Source organism: Typopeltis vanoorti, chromosome 11, assembly GCF_054136105.1.
Source record: "Typopeltis vanoorti isolate ZY-2024b chromosome 11, IOZ_Tvanoo_1.0, whole genome shotgun sequence".
NCBI classification, from domain to species: Eukaryota; Metazoa; Arthropoda; class Arachnida; order Uropygi; family Thelyphonidae; genus Typopeltis; species Typopeltis vanoorti.
The window spans coordinates 59,223,041-59,240,016 of record NC_143559.1 but is presented as its reverse complement, the minus strand read 5'-3'; the positions used below and the strand labels follow the sequence as shown (position 1 = coordinate 59,240,016).

Here is a 16,976-nt window from a genome sequence, read left to right as displayed (position 1 = left end):
TATATGGTGGAACGGAATCTCTGAGAATGATGGTGACTAGTGAAGTACCTCAGGGTTCAGTACTAGGGTCAATACTCTTTAATTTGTATATCGCTGACATAGGGAAAGATTTAATAGGGAATATTCAGTTGTTTGCTGATGATGTAGATATCTTGCAGGATGATTTAAAGCATTGTGGGAAAATGATAATGATTGTCAATTTAATGTTGCAAAATGTAAGGTTATGCACTCCGGGTTGAAAAGGTTGCATATGGTGTATCATATTGATGGTATTGGATTGCAGGAAATTGATGAGGCTAGGCATTTGAGGATAATGGTGGACAAAGAGTGGAAATTCAGAGGGCACATTGCAAAAGTTGGTAAAATAGCTCAATGGATTACTTAGATGTAAAAACATGCCAACTAGTAAAGAAGAGGCTATGGTTTGGCCACATGTTGACTACTGTGCACAGATTTGGTCACCTGAGTTTCTTGAGGATATTATTATTATTCAGGCCTCCATGGAGTCAAAAGACTCATCATGGGAGGTCCTTTCTAAGAAACACAAGTCTATCAAGACTCATCGAGGGAGGTCCCTCCTAGGAAACACAAAGTCTATCATACCACTCCTTAAATGCATTGACCGTTCTCGATCTCACCACTCCATCAGGCAATGCATTCCATGGTTCAACCACCCTCCATGCAAAGAAACCGCTCCTCACCCTCTTTCTCACAGTTTCCTTTCGTAACTTCCATGGATGGCCCCTTGTCATGACTCCTTCCCGTTGTTCAACCAAGCGAAGGAACTATTATAACTTTTAAAATATTAGAGGGGTTTTATAAAATTGATGCAACTGAAATTTTTCAATATATAACAAATAGTCAGAGAACTAGGGGACATCCGTGGAAGTTGTGTAAGAGTGTGGTTAATAGGGGTGTGTGTGTGTGTGTGTGTGTGTGGACCAGATTTTTTGTGTGGAAAGTGGTGAATGAGCAGAATGGATTGCCAGAATTAGTTGCAAGTTCCCTGATGGTGAATGGATTCAAGGAGAGATATGATGGGATTTGTGTGTATAATGGTTAATTTGGGTCTTCCATGATGAGTCTCCGGACTCCATGGAGATGCCATAAAATAATAAGCATATAAGGAAGACAGGAAAATAAAGGAATATAATCTGCAATCTGATATACAGAAAGTGAGAGTAATATAACTGAGATATCAGCTATAAGAGGAACTTACCAGATGAAAAAAACAAGAGGCAAAAAGAGTGGATGAGGGGAGGATAATGGAATATGAACAGAAGGCATCTTTGGAAATAGCATAAGCTTTCTCCCCCCATACAAGAATGAAATATTTTGACAGAGTAAATATACATTCACTAGATAGTGAATATAAGGTGTAGAATGCATAAAAGTTAGATGAAATTTCCATAACAAGTGGCTCTGATGAGGTCCAGTGCAGATGAGAATTTCCAAACTTCTGATTTTAAAAAATAGCAGCATTACATGGTCATAGACATTATGAAACATGAGAAAATAATAAGAAAACAAGTACACATTGACAAAACAATTCAAAAAAATTTTTCCTGCACTGTTTCAAAAATTAATAAAAAAATTACCTGTTCCCCATTTTTGATTTTCTGAGCAAATATTCCATACTCATAACGAATACCATATCCATAAGCTGCTAATCCCAAAGTTGCCATGGAATCTAGAAAGCATGCAGCCAAACGACCAAGACCACCATTACCAAGTCCTGCATCTTCTTCGATATCTTCAAGCTCTTCTACTTCCAAGCCTAACTTTAAAAATATATTAAATTATACATAAATTTATAACCTGCAATTATATATATATATATATATATATATATATATATTTAATGAAATCTGAAATTATTTTTGTTCCTTCTGCTGTTATAATCTTTTAAGTATGATTTATACAAGGGTGGTCTGAAAAGTTCTCGGCCTCAGCCATAGATGGCATTTTTTTTTCCTAAGTTGGTACATCTGTCATAAGCATCCATGTGAAATTGCAAGTCATTCTATCAAGTAGTTTGTTTTATACAGCTGTCTGAAGCACAAATGTTGTCTGTATCCCTTGAAATGGATAAAACTGAGTATCGTGCAGATATAAAATTATTTGTAAAAGAAGGTTTAAACGCCGGGGGTGCTTAAGGGGGTGCTTAAGTTATACAGCTTTGAAGCTGTATAACTGAGAGGAGACCTCCACATAGCCTATAAAGGAATGCGGAGAACCGACCAGGGCTTCTGACCTAATGTCCAATCCTCACCTTCTCGTGGTGCACCCTGTTGGGTATTTACTTGGACACTGAATGAAAGAGGATGGGCTGGCAATTTGGGATCTAGCCGACCAAATTGTATTCTTATTGGTTAAACCAAAATAAAAAAAAATGATGGTACAACATGACAAAATTTCAGGCCGGCTGGGACGTCGTCCGGTTAAACAAGGCCCCCGTTGTTTTTGCCAGGGAACCAGGGCTAACAGCAAAAAGTCAGCTACTGGAACAAATCTGAAAACACACCCCAACTCAACATCACCAGAGTTAAAGATCGGTACTATCAACATAAGAAGCCTGAATGGCAAAGAAATAGAGCTAGCTGGGGAATAAGGTAAGTACCAGAGCGACATAATAGGGGTGACTGAAACAAAAAATACAATAACTGGTGAGATCTTTCTGAGCAATAAATACAAAATGTTATATTCAGGCAATGACAATCAAGAAAAAGAAGGAGTAGCCATAGTATTCAACACAAAATACGAAGCTAATCTTCTTGAATGGCAGTCAGTCTCAAGTAGAGTAATGTGGGCAAATATGAGAATGTGGAACTGAACAATGAGACTTATTTCTGCCTATGGTCCCATAGAAGGTTCTACTAAGGTAGAAGTGGAGGAATTTTTTGAGGCTTTAGAAAAAGCAACTGACACAATGAAAAATGAAAAGTTGGTCCTTGTTGGGGATCTAAATAGCAGAGTAGGAAATGAGTGTGAGACATACAAAAATATTTTGGGAAAATTTGGAGAAAAGAGCAAAGCTAATAATAATGGCAAATGTCTGTTGGATTTCTGCTCAGGACATGGACTGGTTATTACTAACACCATGTTCCAACATAGAAATGTGCACAAATTCACATGGAGAGAAGAGGCAAGGAATAAGAAAAGTCTCATTGACTATGTTATTGTTGATAGTGATGTTTTCTCCCTGGTGCAGGACAACAGAGTGTACAGAGGATTTGAAATTGGAAGTGATCATTATTTAGTCTTCAGCAGGATAAAATTGACTTTCATATTGAAAAGAATAACATGTAAGAAAGTTTTAAAGCAAATAAAAGTTGAGCAGCTCTCAGATGTTAACTGTAGACTGAAATACACAAAGATTATTGAAGAAAAAAATGAAAGAGTTTGAGAACAGTAATCAAACCTTGGAGATTCAGTGGCAAGCCGCCTTGAAGAAAGCCCTGATTGATTCAGCTAGATAGGCATGTGGTGAAGTTGTCTGAAAGGATAGAAAAATTAGACCTCCATGGTGGACACAGGAAGTTAAAGAGGCAGTGAAGGAAAAGAAGAAAGCATATCAAAAGTTCCTTGCTAATAAGTCAGCTTGTGCTCTTAGAGAATACAGAGACAAACGTAAGAAAGCTAAACACTGTGTAAAACTAGCTAAACAAAAGTCATGGGAGGACTTTGGCAAGAATATAGAAAATAAATATCAAGACGGTGGCAAAATATTCTGGAGGTTGTTGAAGAAACTTAAGAATGGAGGAAAGAGTGCTGTAAAAGGAGTTAGAGATGATAAAGGTGACATGAAAACGGGAGAAAAAGATATCCTTGAAGTATGGAGTAATTACCTTGAAAATTTGCTAAATGAAACAAGCAGTGATGACAGCACAGTGGTAAAAAACACTGACCAGGCATGCAGTCAGGAATACATATCCATACTTGAAGTAGAAAAAGCCATCAAAGGCTTGAAATGTGGAAAGGCAGCAGGAGTAGATGATATTCGACCAGAAATGCTCAAGTATGGTGGTATAAGAGTCTTACAGTGGCTGCACTGCATAGTTCAGAAAGCCTGGACAGAGGGACGAATTCCTGATGATTGGAGTATAGCTCTCATAGTACCCATATATAAAAAGGTAAATAAAACAATGTGAGAATTACAGAGGTATTTCCCTACTGAGTGTTCCTGGCAAGATCTATGCAAGTATACTTGAGAAACGGTTGAGAAGAATTGTGGAAGAAAAGCTTGGTGAAGAACAAGCTGGATTCAGGCCAAATAGAGGCTGTCAGGATCAGATCTTCACTTTACGACAAATAGTCGAGAAAGCATGGGAATATAACAAAGATCTGTATTTAAGTTTTGTCGATTTGGAAAAGGCATATGACAAGGTGCCAAGAGAGAAGCTATTCAATACACTATAGTTATGTGGTGTCACTGGGACATTATTATCAAGCATTACTTAGTCTTTATTTGAGTTGTAAGTCAGCAGTTAGAATTGAAGGAAGTACAGGAACATGATTTAATGTTAAATCTGGTGTGAGACAATATGTACATTATCCCCTCTGTTATTCATTATCTATATGGATCACATTATGTAGGAAAGAGGTATTATACATGATATCAAATTTGGAGATGTTAATGTCAGCTCTTTGCTTTATGCGGATGATGTTATACTTCTAAATAAATCCGCTACAAGTCTGCAAGATTCTCTGACTAAATTGAATAACTGTTGTAATAGGTATGGTATGAAGGTCAGCATTAAAAAAACAAAGACAATGAAAATAGGCAGAATCATTGAAAATGTGAACTGTGTTGTGAATGGAGAACCTGTGGAACAAGTAAAACATTTCAGCTACTTAGGCATGATTTTTAGTGAAGATGGTAAATTAAATTTAGAAATAGAGAACAGAATCAGCAAAGCTGGTATGGTGGGAAGTCAATTGAATAAATTCATATGGAATAAGAGAGAAATTAGTTAGAACACTAAATTAGCTGTATACAAGACTGTGTTCAAACCAGTGTTAACTTATGGATCTGAGAGCTGGGTCAGAAGTAAAACACTTGACCAAAGACTAGAGACCACAGATATGAGAGTCCTGAGAAAGATTATAGGTGTGAACAGATGGCATCAATGGCAATATCATATTAAAAACGAGGATATTAGGAAAGAACTTGACATTGTCAGCATCCAGGAATGCATTAGAAGAGCTAATCTCAGTTGGTATGGTCACTTGAACAGAATGGGAGAGGAAAGATTAGCAAAACAAGTGTTCTCTGCCAGGTTGGCAGGAAAACGACCCAGAGGAAGACCAAGATATAGGTGGATTGATACAGTACAAAGTGCCTTAGACGATAAAAATATAAGATCTGATAATGTTGGATTCTTGACAAGTAACAGACTGATTTGGAGGAAAATTGTAGATAGGAAGTTAGTAATGATGTAAATTTTTCATGTAGTACTATCATATCCTGTACATCCCTTGAGGTATATGGCAGGAATTTGATGATGATGATTTAAATGCCAAAAGAAATTCATTAGAAGTTCATAAAACTTTATGGGCACTCTTCTCCTTTGTTTTCAACAATTAAGAAATGTGCTGCCGAATTTAAATGGGGCCTTATCAGCCTTAAAGATGATCCACGTAAAGGATATCCAAGAAGCGTAACAACACCAGAAATCACTGATCGAGTGCACGATATGGTTTTCGATGACCAGTGAGTCAAAGTACATGAAACTGCTGAGACTATAGGCATATCAAAAGAACATGTAGGCTATATGCTTTGTGCAAGATAGGTGCTGCACTTGCTCACAGCAGATCAAAAACGCACTCACATGAAACTCTTTGAACAGTGCTTTGAGCATTTCAACAAGAATAAAACTGATTTTGTGCATTGATTTATTACTATGGATGAGACTTGGATTCACCATTACACACCAGAATCCAAACAGCAGCCAAAACAGTGGACATAAGCCGGTTGTTCAGTGTCAAAGAAGACAAAGTCGGTTCCATCAGCAGGAAAGGTCATGACATCGGTGTTCTGGGATGCTAAAGGCATTTTGTTTATTAATTATCTTGAAAAGGGTAAAACAATAACCGGGGCATATTATTCTGATCTTTTAACCAGAACAGACGAAAAAATTCGTGAGAAAAGACCTGGTTTGCAGAAGGAAAAAATCATCTTTAATCAGGACAATGCACCTGCCCACAAAATTGTTTTGGCAATGGGAAAATTAAGGGATCTTCACTATGAATTGTTGGAACATCCACTCTATTCCCCAGATTTGGCTCCCTCTGACTTCTATCTCTTCCTAAAACTCTTCTTTCGAATCAAGAGGTGATTGCAGCTGTAGAGGGGTATTTTGCATATCTTACTGAAAACCATTACAGAGATGGGATAATGGCACTAGAGCATTGCTGGAATAAATGTATTAGTCTTAAGAGAGATTACGTTGAAAAATAAAAATAATTTTGAAATTATAAATTCATTTTTTCATTGTTAGGCCGAGAACGTTTCAGACCACCCCCGTATATACCGTATATATAACTAGCATGTTTATAAGAAAGAAAACATTAAAGAAAATAAGTGATATTTTTCCAGTAAAAGAAAATTTAGTGAACACACTGGGTAATTTTGAATCTATTTTAATGACACTACTTCTTGATTACTTACATTTTTGTTTAAAGACAGAAACAGCTATCTCTATAGACATCTATTAATAAGACTGATATGCATCTCCATTTTATTTAGTTATTATTAGCTAATGTTTTGCTTTGTTCACCAAGACATCTTCATAAGAAGGATATGCATGTGAGGCTCAACAGCAGAAAAGCAAACATAAACTGAGTTCAAAATGAAGTAACCCTACACTCCTAACTGTTGCTCTCTATGGAAATAGTGAGAGGATCTTCATCATTCAACTAATGGTCTTACAATATCAGTCTCCCAGTTTTTTGGTAGAGTGGGAAAGCCATATTTATTGAGGTTAGGAGAATGCAAATGAAGCTGTGTCAGATTAAATTAATCTGAACCCAGTTATTTATAGCATAGGTGCTGATCAGAAAACAGTGATTTTAGTGGTTTTAAGGTACAAACATAAAATATTGGTCACATTTTGTTTGTCCAGTCAAATATTAGGTGCTCTTCTAGTTCTTCCTCTCTATTCTACAAATGAAAACAAATCTGAGAAACTGTTTTTGGAATCTTCCATAGCTCTACAACATTCTCCTAAAATCCTACAATCCCATGATAATAGTCTCCAGATATGGAGACAGATTGATGATCAAGTTCTGCCTGATCACCACATCCCCAGAAGAAAACTAAGTGAGATTGTATGGTCACATCATTTTGAACTCACTCTTTGTCTTTCTGCTGTTATGTCTATATGTATATGTTGTATATTTGGACCTATAAAGATACCTTGGTAACAAGACAAAATACTGGATAACAATATCTAAATAAAAGTGTGTTAATGGATATCTCTAGACATCTGTATTTAAAACATGAGTGATAATCAAAATAAGCATCACATGAAAAATGCGACACAATTCATTCATTAGTAGCAGTGCCAGCACGTTTCATCTTTTTCATGACCCCTGGCAAAATTTTAGTCATGTGCAACACATAGTTCTAGTTCGGCAAACATTTCAAATGACCGTATTCACATTTTTCATAAAATTGGAGAAAAACGAGTTTTGTGCAGTGATAAAACACTTTTATTTGAAGAAATAGACAGCTGCACAGATCAAAGCCGAGTTAGATGCAGTTCATGTGACTCTGCGCCAGCATTAAAGACTATTTATTTTTGGATAAATGAGTTTAAACATGGTTGTAAGGCTATCAAAGATAAAGTGCACTCCAGATGCCTGACTGAGGTCACTAAGAAGAAAATGATTGACTAAAATCTATGGTAACGTTATGGAAGACTGCCGAGTGAAAGTGCGCGAGATTGCCCAGATTGTAGGCATCTCAACTAAATGGGTGTATAATATCCTGCATGAAAAATTGCACATGAAAAAGCTGTGTGCGCATGATGGGTGCCACGATTGTTGACTGTCGATCAAAAACACATTTCAACACACTGTTTGGCGATGTTTAATTGAAATTCACGGGATTTTTTGTGTCGATTCGTGACTGTAGATGAAACTTGGATCCACCACTACACACCGAGTCCAAGCATCAGTCAAAACAATGGACAGTGTTGAAAGAGCACTGAACAAAGCGAAGACTGTTTTGTCAGCTGGGAAGGTGATGGCCACTGTTTTTTGGGAATTCCCAAGAAATTATCATGATAGACTATTTGGAAAAGGGAAAGACAATAACAGGAGTCTATTATGCATTATTGTTGGACTGTTTAAGAGAAGATGCAAAGAAAAAAGGCCAAGATTGGCAAACAAAAACGTGCCCTTTCATCAACACAATGCACCGTCCCACACATTGGCTGTCGTAATGGCAAAATTGCACGAATTGAGGTTGGAATTGGTTCCACATCCACCATATTCTCCGGACTTGGCTTCGTGTGACCTTTCTTATTCTGAAACTTAAAAATTTGGCTCGGTGAGAAAAAACTTTCTTTGAACGAGGATATCATCAAGGCTGTCAATGACAATTTTGCAATTTCACAACTCCCACTTTTTAGATTAATATTATTATTATTATGTAACATCTCCAGGGAGTCCAAAGACTCATCAAGGGAGGGCACCTACTCTGCAACTCTGTCTCCACCACTTAATCCACCAACTACAATGAACCGCAACTACCATCATCATCATCTCCAACAACGCCATCCACCACCCATCATCACCACTAGTATTTTCACAGACAATCGCAAACATCCATGCCCACGGCAGGATTCAAACCTGCAGCCTTTTGACTGGAGAGCGGATACGCTGACCACTTGGCCAACCAAGTCAGCATGAGATGAAAAAATTAGAAACTTGCTAGACCAAATGTGTAGACCTTGATGGAGACTATGTTGAGAAATAAAGGTGATTTTTTCCCAAAAAATGTGTTTAACTTATTTTTTTCGCCAAACTTTTCAAACAACCCCTCGTACTAATGCCAGGAGTATCTGGAATATGGAGATGAAATGGTGGTACTGATAGCATCATCCTGCCCAAAGATTATTGGGATCACTGCGACATAGTTGACAGAAGATGATATAATGACAGGAATAGAAGTAGCAGGGTATGTTATTTTTCAGCAGGATAAGAAGGGCAAATGCAGTGGTGGAGTACTGCTTATGATAAGTGAGGAGTTGTGTCCTCTCAGAGCGAAGGATTTGGAGGGCAATGGCACTAATGGTTTTGAGAGCATGTGTGAGGTAGAGAGGCAGGACAGGATATTTAGTGGGGTGTTGCTATTAACCAGGGAGCACAGATGGCGAAGAGCAGGAAATGTTTACGGTTGATTAATAAACATTAATAAATTAATGTTTATTGTTATGGGAGATTTTAACAACATCAGCATAACTAGGAAGAGGAAACTGCATGTAGTAGTAAGGGAATGGAATTTCTGGAATTCTTGAGGGACAAATATCTTAGGCAACATGTAGTAGAAGAAACACAACGGTTCAAAAGTTTTGGATTTGGTCAGAGCATCAGAAAATCTGATTATAACTGAGATGGCATCTGTGCTCTCAGTGGGAGAGAGAGAGAGACTGACCATGTAATTTTGACTTGAAAGATGAACCAACATGCAGGAATATCAAAGAGAGAGGAATGTATGGGGGAATTATAAGGCAGGTGATTATAATAATCTTAGAAATCAGTTTGCAACAGTTCCATGGATAGAGGAATTGGAAGGCAAGACATCATCAATGCTTGGGAACTGGTGAAGGAATATTTATTGGCAGTAATGGTAAGTTGCACACCGTGAGTGAAAAAGAGAACACAATTTGACGTAAGTGGGGTGGATATAAGAAGAGGGGTGGAGAGCAGACGCATGAAGAATATAATACTCAAGACAGGAGAGCGACTAGTATCATGAAGAAGGCAAAACTGGAATGTGAGCAGAGATTGGCCCAGATCCAAAGAAAATCCTAAGGAATTCTTTCACTATGTGGCCAGTCAGAGGAGGAAGAATGATTGTGGAAGACTGACACTGTTGGATAAAAAGGAGAATAGAGTGACTAATGCAAAGTACATAGTGAAGTTGTTCAATGAACACTTTATTGGGATATTTTATCCTAAAGAAGTAGGTTTTAATACTAGAGGGATGGGATAGATTCGAGGTTTAAAGTACAAGAAGAGTGTGTTTCAAATACTGAATACTTTGGGTGTCAATAAAGCAATGGGAACTGTATGGGATTTTGCTATGGGTTTGAGAGAATGTGCTAAAAAACTGACAGCTCCATTGACCTGGCTTTTCAATGAGATTCTGGCCATTGGGAGAGGTGTGTGTCCTAGAAGCAGAAGGAGGGTAAGATAGTGCCATTGCAGAAGGTGATAGTAGAATGGAAGTGCCAAACAGTAGATCAGTTTGTAGATCATCAGTAGTTGTTAAGATTTTGGAGAAACTAGTGAGGGATCATTTACAGCATTGAGCAGATGAGGGTAATGTTATCTGTGAGAGTCAGCATGGATTTGTTAAGGGATGCTCTTGTTGTAATAATCTGATTGCCTTTTATAATAAGGTGACATGAGTGGTTGACGAGGGACAGGCATAGTCTGCCATTTTTGGGGATTTTACAAAGGCATTTGACAGGGTGTCAAATGACAAGCTGATATTTAAGTTGCACATGAGTTTGGATGACAGGTTAGTTAACTGGATTGGGGATTGGCGGTCTGATACCTATCAGAGAGTTGTGCATGAGGGAGCACTATCAAGGAAGCAGAAGGTTACAAGTTGGATCCCACAGGGATCAGTACTGGGACCTGTATTGTTTAACCTTTAAATCAGTGACATAATGAATTTCAGTGGGGATATTCAGCTGTTTGCAGATGATATGAAGCTGGGAAGGATTATTAGTAATAGTGTGGGTGTGGCAGCCTTTCAAGAGGATTTAAATAAACTGGACAGATGGGCAAATGAATGGAAAGTTTCAATTAAATGTAGTCTTGAAGTCTGGGATACATTGATGGGAGGATGCACACACTGTTGGAGGAACTGCACTGGAGGAAGTGGGGAAAGCAAGGGATCTTGGAGTGATGATTGATAGAAATTTGAAATTTAGGAAACATATTGCAAAGTTTTATTATTATTATTCCTGATACCTCCAAGTAGTCCGAAGACTCATCGCGGGAGGACACCTACAACTGTCTCAACCACTACACCGAACCTCTACTACGAATCATATCCATCAACGCCATCTATTGCCCACCTCCACCACCACAACTAGTATTTTTTGTAAATTGCATGTGTTCTGAAGGGCCAATATGTCTGTATGCGGGATGAAAAACCCGAGCTTCCGGGAGAAAAAAGTTGGTGAAAGTAACCCAGAAGATTGCTGCAATACTGAGAAAGACACTGACCAGCAGAGATAAGAGTTGTCATTTCATTGTATAAAGCCCTGATCAAACCACACTGATATCATCTGTTCACTCCTCCACTTCTCAGCCATCTCAATATCTGCATCTAATCTTTGATCAACTGTTTTATCTGTAACCCAGCTCTCTTGATTCAAACACTGAAGGCTTTATATTTCTGTGGTTGTAAAGACATTCTTCAAAATTCTGGTACGATAATTACTCGATGAGAACTTATTAATATAAGTTCTCATAAATTTAAAAAAGTTTATTTTTTAATATAAAGGTCATCATGTGGTCATTACATCAGAATTTTGAAAAATGAAATAGTTTTGAATTTTGAAATAGTTAAGCCATGACCAATTTCTCTCTCTCTCTTATTCAATATAAATTTATCCAGTTGATAAATTTATACCACATCCACACAAGATCCAGCTTTGTTCATTCTATTATATTATCTATTTCCATATATAATTTGCAGTCTTTGATAAAAATTGTACCTAAATTGGTGAAATGTTTTGCTTGTTCTAGAGGTTCTCCATTCAGGATGACACCGCTTTGTTCGTGTCAATGTTTCTGTCTCTTTTCATTGTTTCTGTCTTTATATAGATGATTTTAATGTCAAATTTGTTATAGCAGTTATTCAATTTACTAAGGAATCCTACAGACTTGTACTGGATTTATTTATGAGTAAGCATCTGAAATTAACATCTCTAATTTTACATCAAACCACCTTCCTGTACCTCCTTCAATTCTAAGTGCTGAACTTACTACTTAAATATAAACTATTGCTCAATACAATATCCTATTTACGATATATAATTCCAGTAATTGTGACAGCCATCTTGTTGCATTGTGTCACATGCCTTTTCTAGATCTACAAAATACAGATCTAGAAAAATGTTATATTCCATGATTTCTCAACTACTTGTCTTAAAGTGAAAATTTGATCCTGACAACCTTTATTTGCCCTGAACTACAATACTCCCCTTAATCTCTTAAGTGCACTTGCATAAACTAGACAGACATTCAAACAGAGAAATTCTTTTGTAATTCTCATTGTTTTATTTCCCTTTTCACGGATAAGTAATACAAAAATCCTACTCCAATTATCTAGAATTCAAGTTTCTGAGGCTCCTGAATTATGCAGTATGACCACTGTAAAACTTTTATACCTCCATATTTGAGCATTTTAGGTTGAAATCTACTATTTCCCTACCTTTTCACATTTTAAATTTTGGATTTTTTTAAATTTAATTAATTTTAAAAAATTAATCCAAAAAATTAATTTTTTGGATTAATTTTTTTGGATAAATGGAAAACAAACAGCAACAATACAAACTAACAAAATTAAACAAATGATCTAGAACAACACTTATATCGATCTGAAAAAATGAAACAACCTAAATTATGGCTAGTTTAGGTTGTTTTAACAACCTAAACTAGCCATAGAAAAATCCCACTACAAGAAGACAACCTGGTGAAGTGTTTGTAACATTCAACAGCAACTGAAAGAAATCATATAATAACAATCAGATCGGTACAATTCCAGAAGAATATTAATACATGAGAACTTTAGCAGTTTATGTTAGTTGTATTTATTTTTTATTTAATAATTTTTATTTAATATTTAAAAATTTTTTTTTTAATTTATGTATTTATTTTATTTTTTTATTTATGTATTTATTTTTTATTTTATTTTATTTTTAATCACTAGAGGGAAAAGGATTAATTAACTATGTAGATTTAGTTTACCGGTATGCAGGGCTAGAGCTTGGCTCCTTATACACTTGTATCCTTCTGATGATGACCTCGATACAGGGGTCGAAATGTCAAGTTTTATTTTATTAGTAATTAATAAAATAATCTGTTCAACACGTGTTTTTGTGTCCCTAAATCTACAAATATGAATGCTGATCACCGTGTAACCTTAAAAGAAAGAATGCTATTAAGTAGATAGCATTAGTGTCTGTTAATTGGGTTTTCGTCTCACACCTAGACAAACTGTTGTACAACAAACCCCTGAACTAAGCAGAAATTAGGAAAGCTTCTTTCTCTTAATTATCTATTCAAGCATGATGCTAAGGAACAGTACTTTGAAGTGCTGTTCCTTAGCATCATGCTCGAATTAATTCTTACTGGTCAGTGTTCATTTAAACCAATGAAGCCTCTGATAAAGATCTTAACAACCCAAAAATCTGTTTGGGTTGTTAAGATCTTTAAATTGAAAAAATTGAAAACTGTTTCAATTTTTCTAGAACAAAAATTGAAACAATACACATAAGCAAAAATAGACAAGTTCAGACATGAAAGAAAAAGAAACATCAAAAGAATATTTTTCACACACAGACACAGAGAACATTGAACACAGGGTGAGCATAGATGTCTAAGTTGGTGTTCCATCCACCTCAGGTGACTTTATCTGAAATGTTTCTCATAGCAGTCTTTGCTGGCTTTATCGGGGTTGTGGTCTTTCCATGTTTATCTTAATAATGTTGTCCCAAAGCTATTGATATTAGCTGTGCATTAAGTAGTGATGTTCCATGAAAGAACCACATGTAAATAAGGCTCGCCTGATGGTTTTGCACAGATGAATTTTAGTATTTGTGGTGATGAGTTTGGATTTTCAGATGAGTTTTTTGCTTTCTTTTCACTATGTCGAAGTTATTAAAAATCCTCTACATCTTCAAGAGTATGGTACTTAGCTTAAAATTTCTATTTTTGATAAATTTGGTGTTATTGCTGTTGACAAAGCCAATTAATAATGCATTTTTACAAAGATTATCTAGATGGTTGTTGTAGTCTACTACTAGCACACATTATCTTCAAGAGTTATTCTATACTCATTTCCTATAAGGCTAAAAACATAGTCAAGGGTAATAAAAAGATACAGCACCAAAGAGTCTTCCTGAAGAAATAGGAAAGTTCTCAGTTATTGTGCCATTAATCATTACTATTGCATAGTAGATCTAATATGGTTCTGCTCTTGCTTTAACTATTTGCAAGGTATGCCACAATAACTAAGCATTTTGAACATCCTTTGTCCATTGATTGAATGCTTTGGAAAAATCTATAGTTTAAGATTAAATGAAGGTTTTTATCTTTTGCTCTTTGTAGCAGTCTTCTAAGGCAGGGGATGTGTTTGATGAGCTCCATTTTTTTAAGAAACATAATGTATATAATATGCTATTACTTTCTGAATCATTACTTATTTGGCAAAGACTTTAGTTAAGATAATAAAAATATGCATTTCCATCCAATTTTGAAATGTAGAGGCAACAGGCACTTGGGAAGATTTCTTTAGAGATTGAAAGTTCCATCTCAAGGAGACAAATTTTACTTTTACTGTGCTTTATGGTTCATTAGGGAAAACCAGCTTTGTGAATCACACTCTCAGTATTAAACTAGTTTAATGAAACTGCTTTCAGAAGACAACAAAATGAAAACTTAATTTTATAAAATGATACAAGTATGACTAAGATTTCTGATTCCATCATTTTAAAGAACCATTAACTTGGTTCTGGTGCTTTCAGTGAAATTAGAAATGAAATATCACAAAAGGCTATCAATAGTCTCAGTATCATTCAGGACCGGCTTTCTCTTTAAAGGGGCCCAGGTGCAAGAAACCTTTTGGGGTCCTAAAATATTTTTCAAAGGTAAAAATTAAAGGATTCGAAATAAACGTATTGTAAAACCTCTTACCTGCAAATGATTTTGACACAGGAAAACAAAAAAAAAAACACATTTGAAATATAATACATTTCTGCAAATGTGTACCGACTGTGCCCAATCGATCGTAGGGCCCGGGTGCATTGCACCTAGTGCACCCCCGAGATGGCCAGCCCTGGTATCATAATAAGCAGGCTAATTAAAAGATTATACAGGAAAGATAGTGCAGGAGCGGTGTAGGGATAGATGAAACAGCTAAGATCCCGCTTCTTTCCAGCAGTGCCTTAAAATAAATCATCCTTGACTTTTTTAAACCATTTTTCTTTTAATCAAAACTATACCATTCTTACAGAATAATACCATTCTACTTTCTCCTTTGAAATAACACTCTAAGTACATTACTATATAAACAAGCATCATATTTGTGATTAAAAATAGATTGATGAAAGTATTAGTTATCAATAATAAATAAAGCATTTTTGAAGTATAATTGCAGTCTAAAGTAAATGTATATTCAGAAATTAAGAAAAATACATATATATAAGCAAAAACAAAAATCTTATTTAAATGGCCTAAAATATTAAACTCACTTGATATAAAGCTTCATCACAGGCACTCTGAATTCCCAAATTGACCATGGTATTAGTAAGGGAACGTCCCATGTAATACTCCAATGATAAATAATAAACTCGCTGTCAAAAAGACAAAAAAATAAAATAAATCCTATTTAAGATTTTATATTCCATTTTTATTTACAGCTAATAGTAAATGCATTAAAATATGTTTGTATTGCCAACCAATCCTTGAATGGGTTTGCTGGCAATATAAATCCATTGAAGAGTTGATTAATTGAAGGTTTGGTTAGTTGAAAGTTGGATAACTGAAAGATCACTGAGCTTTGGGTTCTCCATAGATAGAAGGTGTGACAAAGTCCACAAACATCCTTGTACCATCACAAGTAAGGGTAGAGCCATGAGGCTGTGCATGTTTGGATATGTCTGTACTATAGCCTCTGTACTATTTAAACCAGTTAAATTCAAGTTTGGTGCAAAAGTTAAGCACCATAAACCACTCTTCACACTAGGTATTAAGAGTGGTTTATGGTGATGATGCCATAAAAAGTCTAGTGTATATGAGTGGCATAAGAGGTTTAAAGAGGGACAGGAAGACATAAGAGATAATAAAAGAACTGGGTGGCCACAAGCTCATCAAACATACAAAAAAGTATAAAGTGTGCAGTAGTTAGTTTGGTCTTACAGATGATTAAGGCAGAAAAAGTAAATTTAGCCAGATAAACAGTAAGGTAAGATTTTGATATGGACAATTTGGGAATGAGAAAAATTTCTGCAAATTCTGAATGAAGATCAAAAGCAGCAGCAACAGCTTGATGTTTTTGATCTTTCTTCACAAGTGGCTGTTTTTGATGGTGTTATTACTGATGATAAAACTTGATGTTTTCAGTATGCCTAAAACAAAACACCAAAGCAATGGAAAACATCATCTTCTTCAAGATAAAAAAAAGGTAAGAATGTCAGGATTGCAGATTGAGACAATACTTGTTTTTTCAAACATGAGGGCATAGTTCATTAAAAAGGACAAACAGTGAACTAACATTGTTATTTAGAAGTGCTGTCAAGATTACATAAAGCTGTTTGTAAGAAGAGATCTCAACTTTAGCTGAACTGGATCATCCATCATGAAATGCCCATTTCCAAAACTGAAAAATGCCTTGCAAGATGCATATTTTCTGATATTTCCAACATTCATGTGATGCAATAATAAAAAGCATTCCAGTAGTTCAACTCACTCACAGATAAGCAAATACAGTTTTTACATGTGCATTC

The 16,976-nt window shown here is 35.8% G+C and overlaps 1 protein-coding gene across 1 annotated transcript in view; it reads right to left on the bottom strand.

Moving 5' to 3' along the window:
• The window catches only part of LOC150101616 (glycogen phosphorylase-like), a 253,929-nt gene that overhangs the window by 137,259 nt on the left and 99,694 nt on the right, over nt 1-16,976 (bottom strand). The window contains exons 2-3 of the mRNA XM_090399990.1: nt 15,723-15,824; nt 1,599-1,781 (exon numbers count right to left, since the gene is read on the bottom strand). Coding sequence (XP_090256116.1) covers nt 1,599-1,781; nt 15,723-15,824 — 285 coding nt within the window. The remainder of the gene's footprint in view (nt 1-1,598; nt 1,782-15,722; nt 15,825-16,976) is intronic.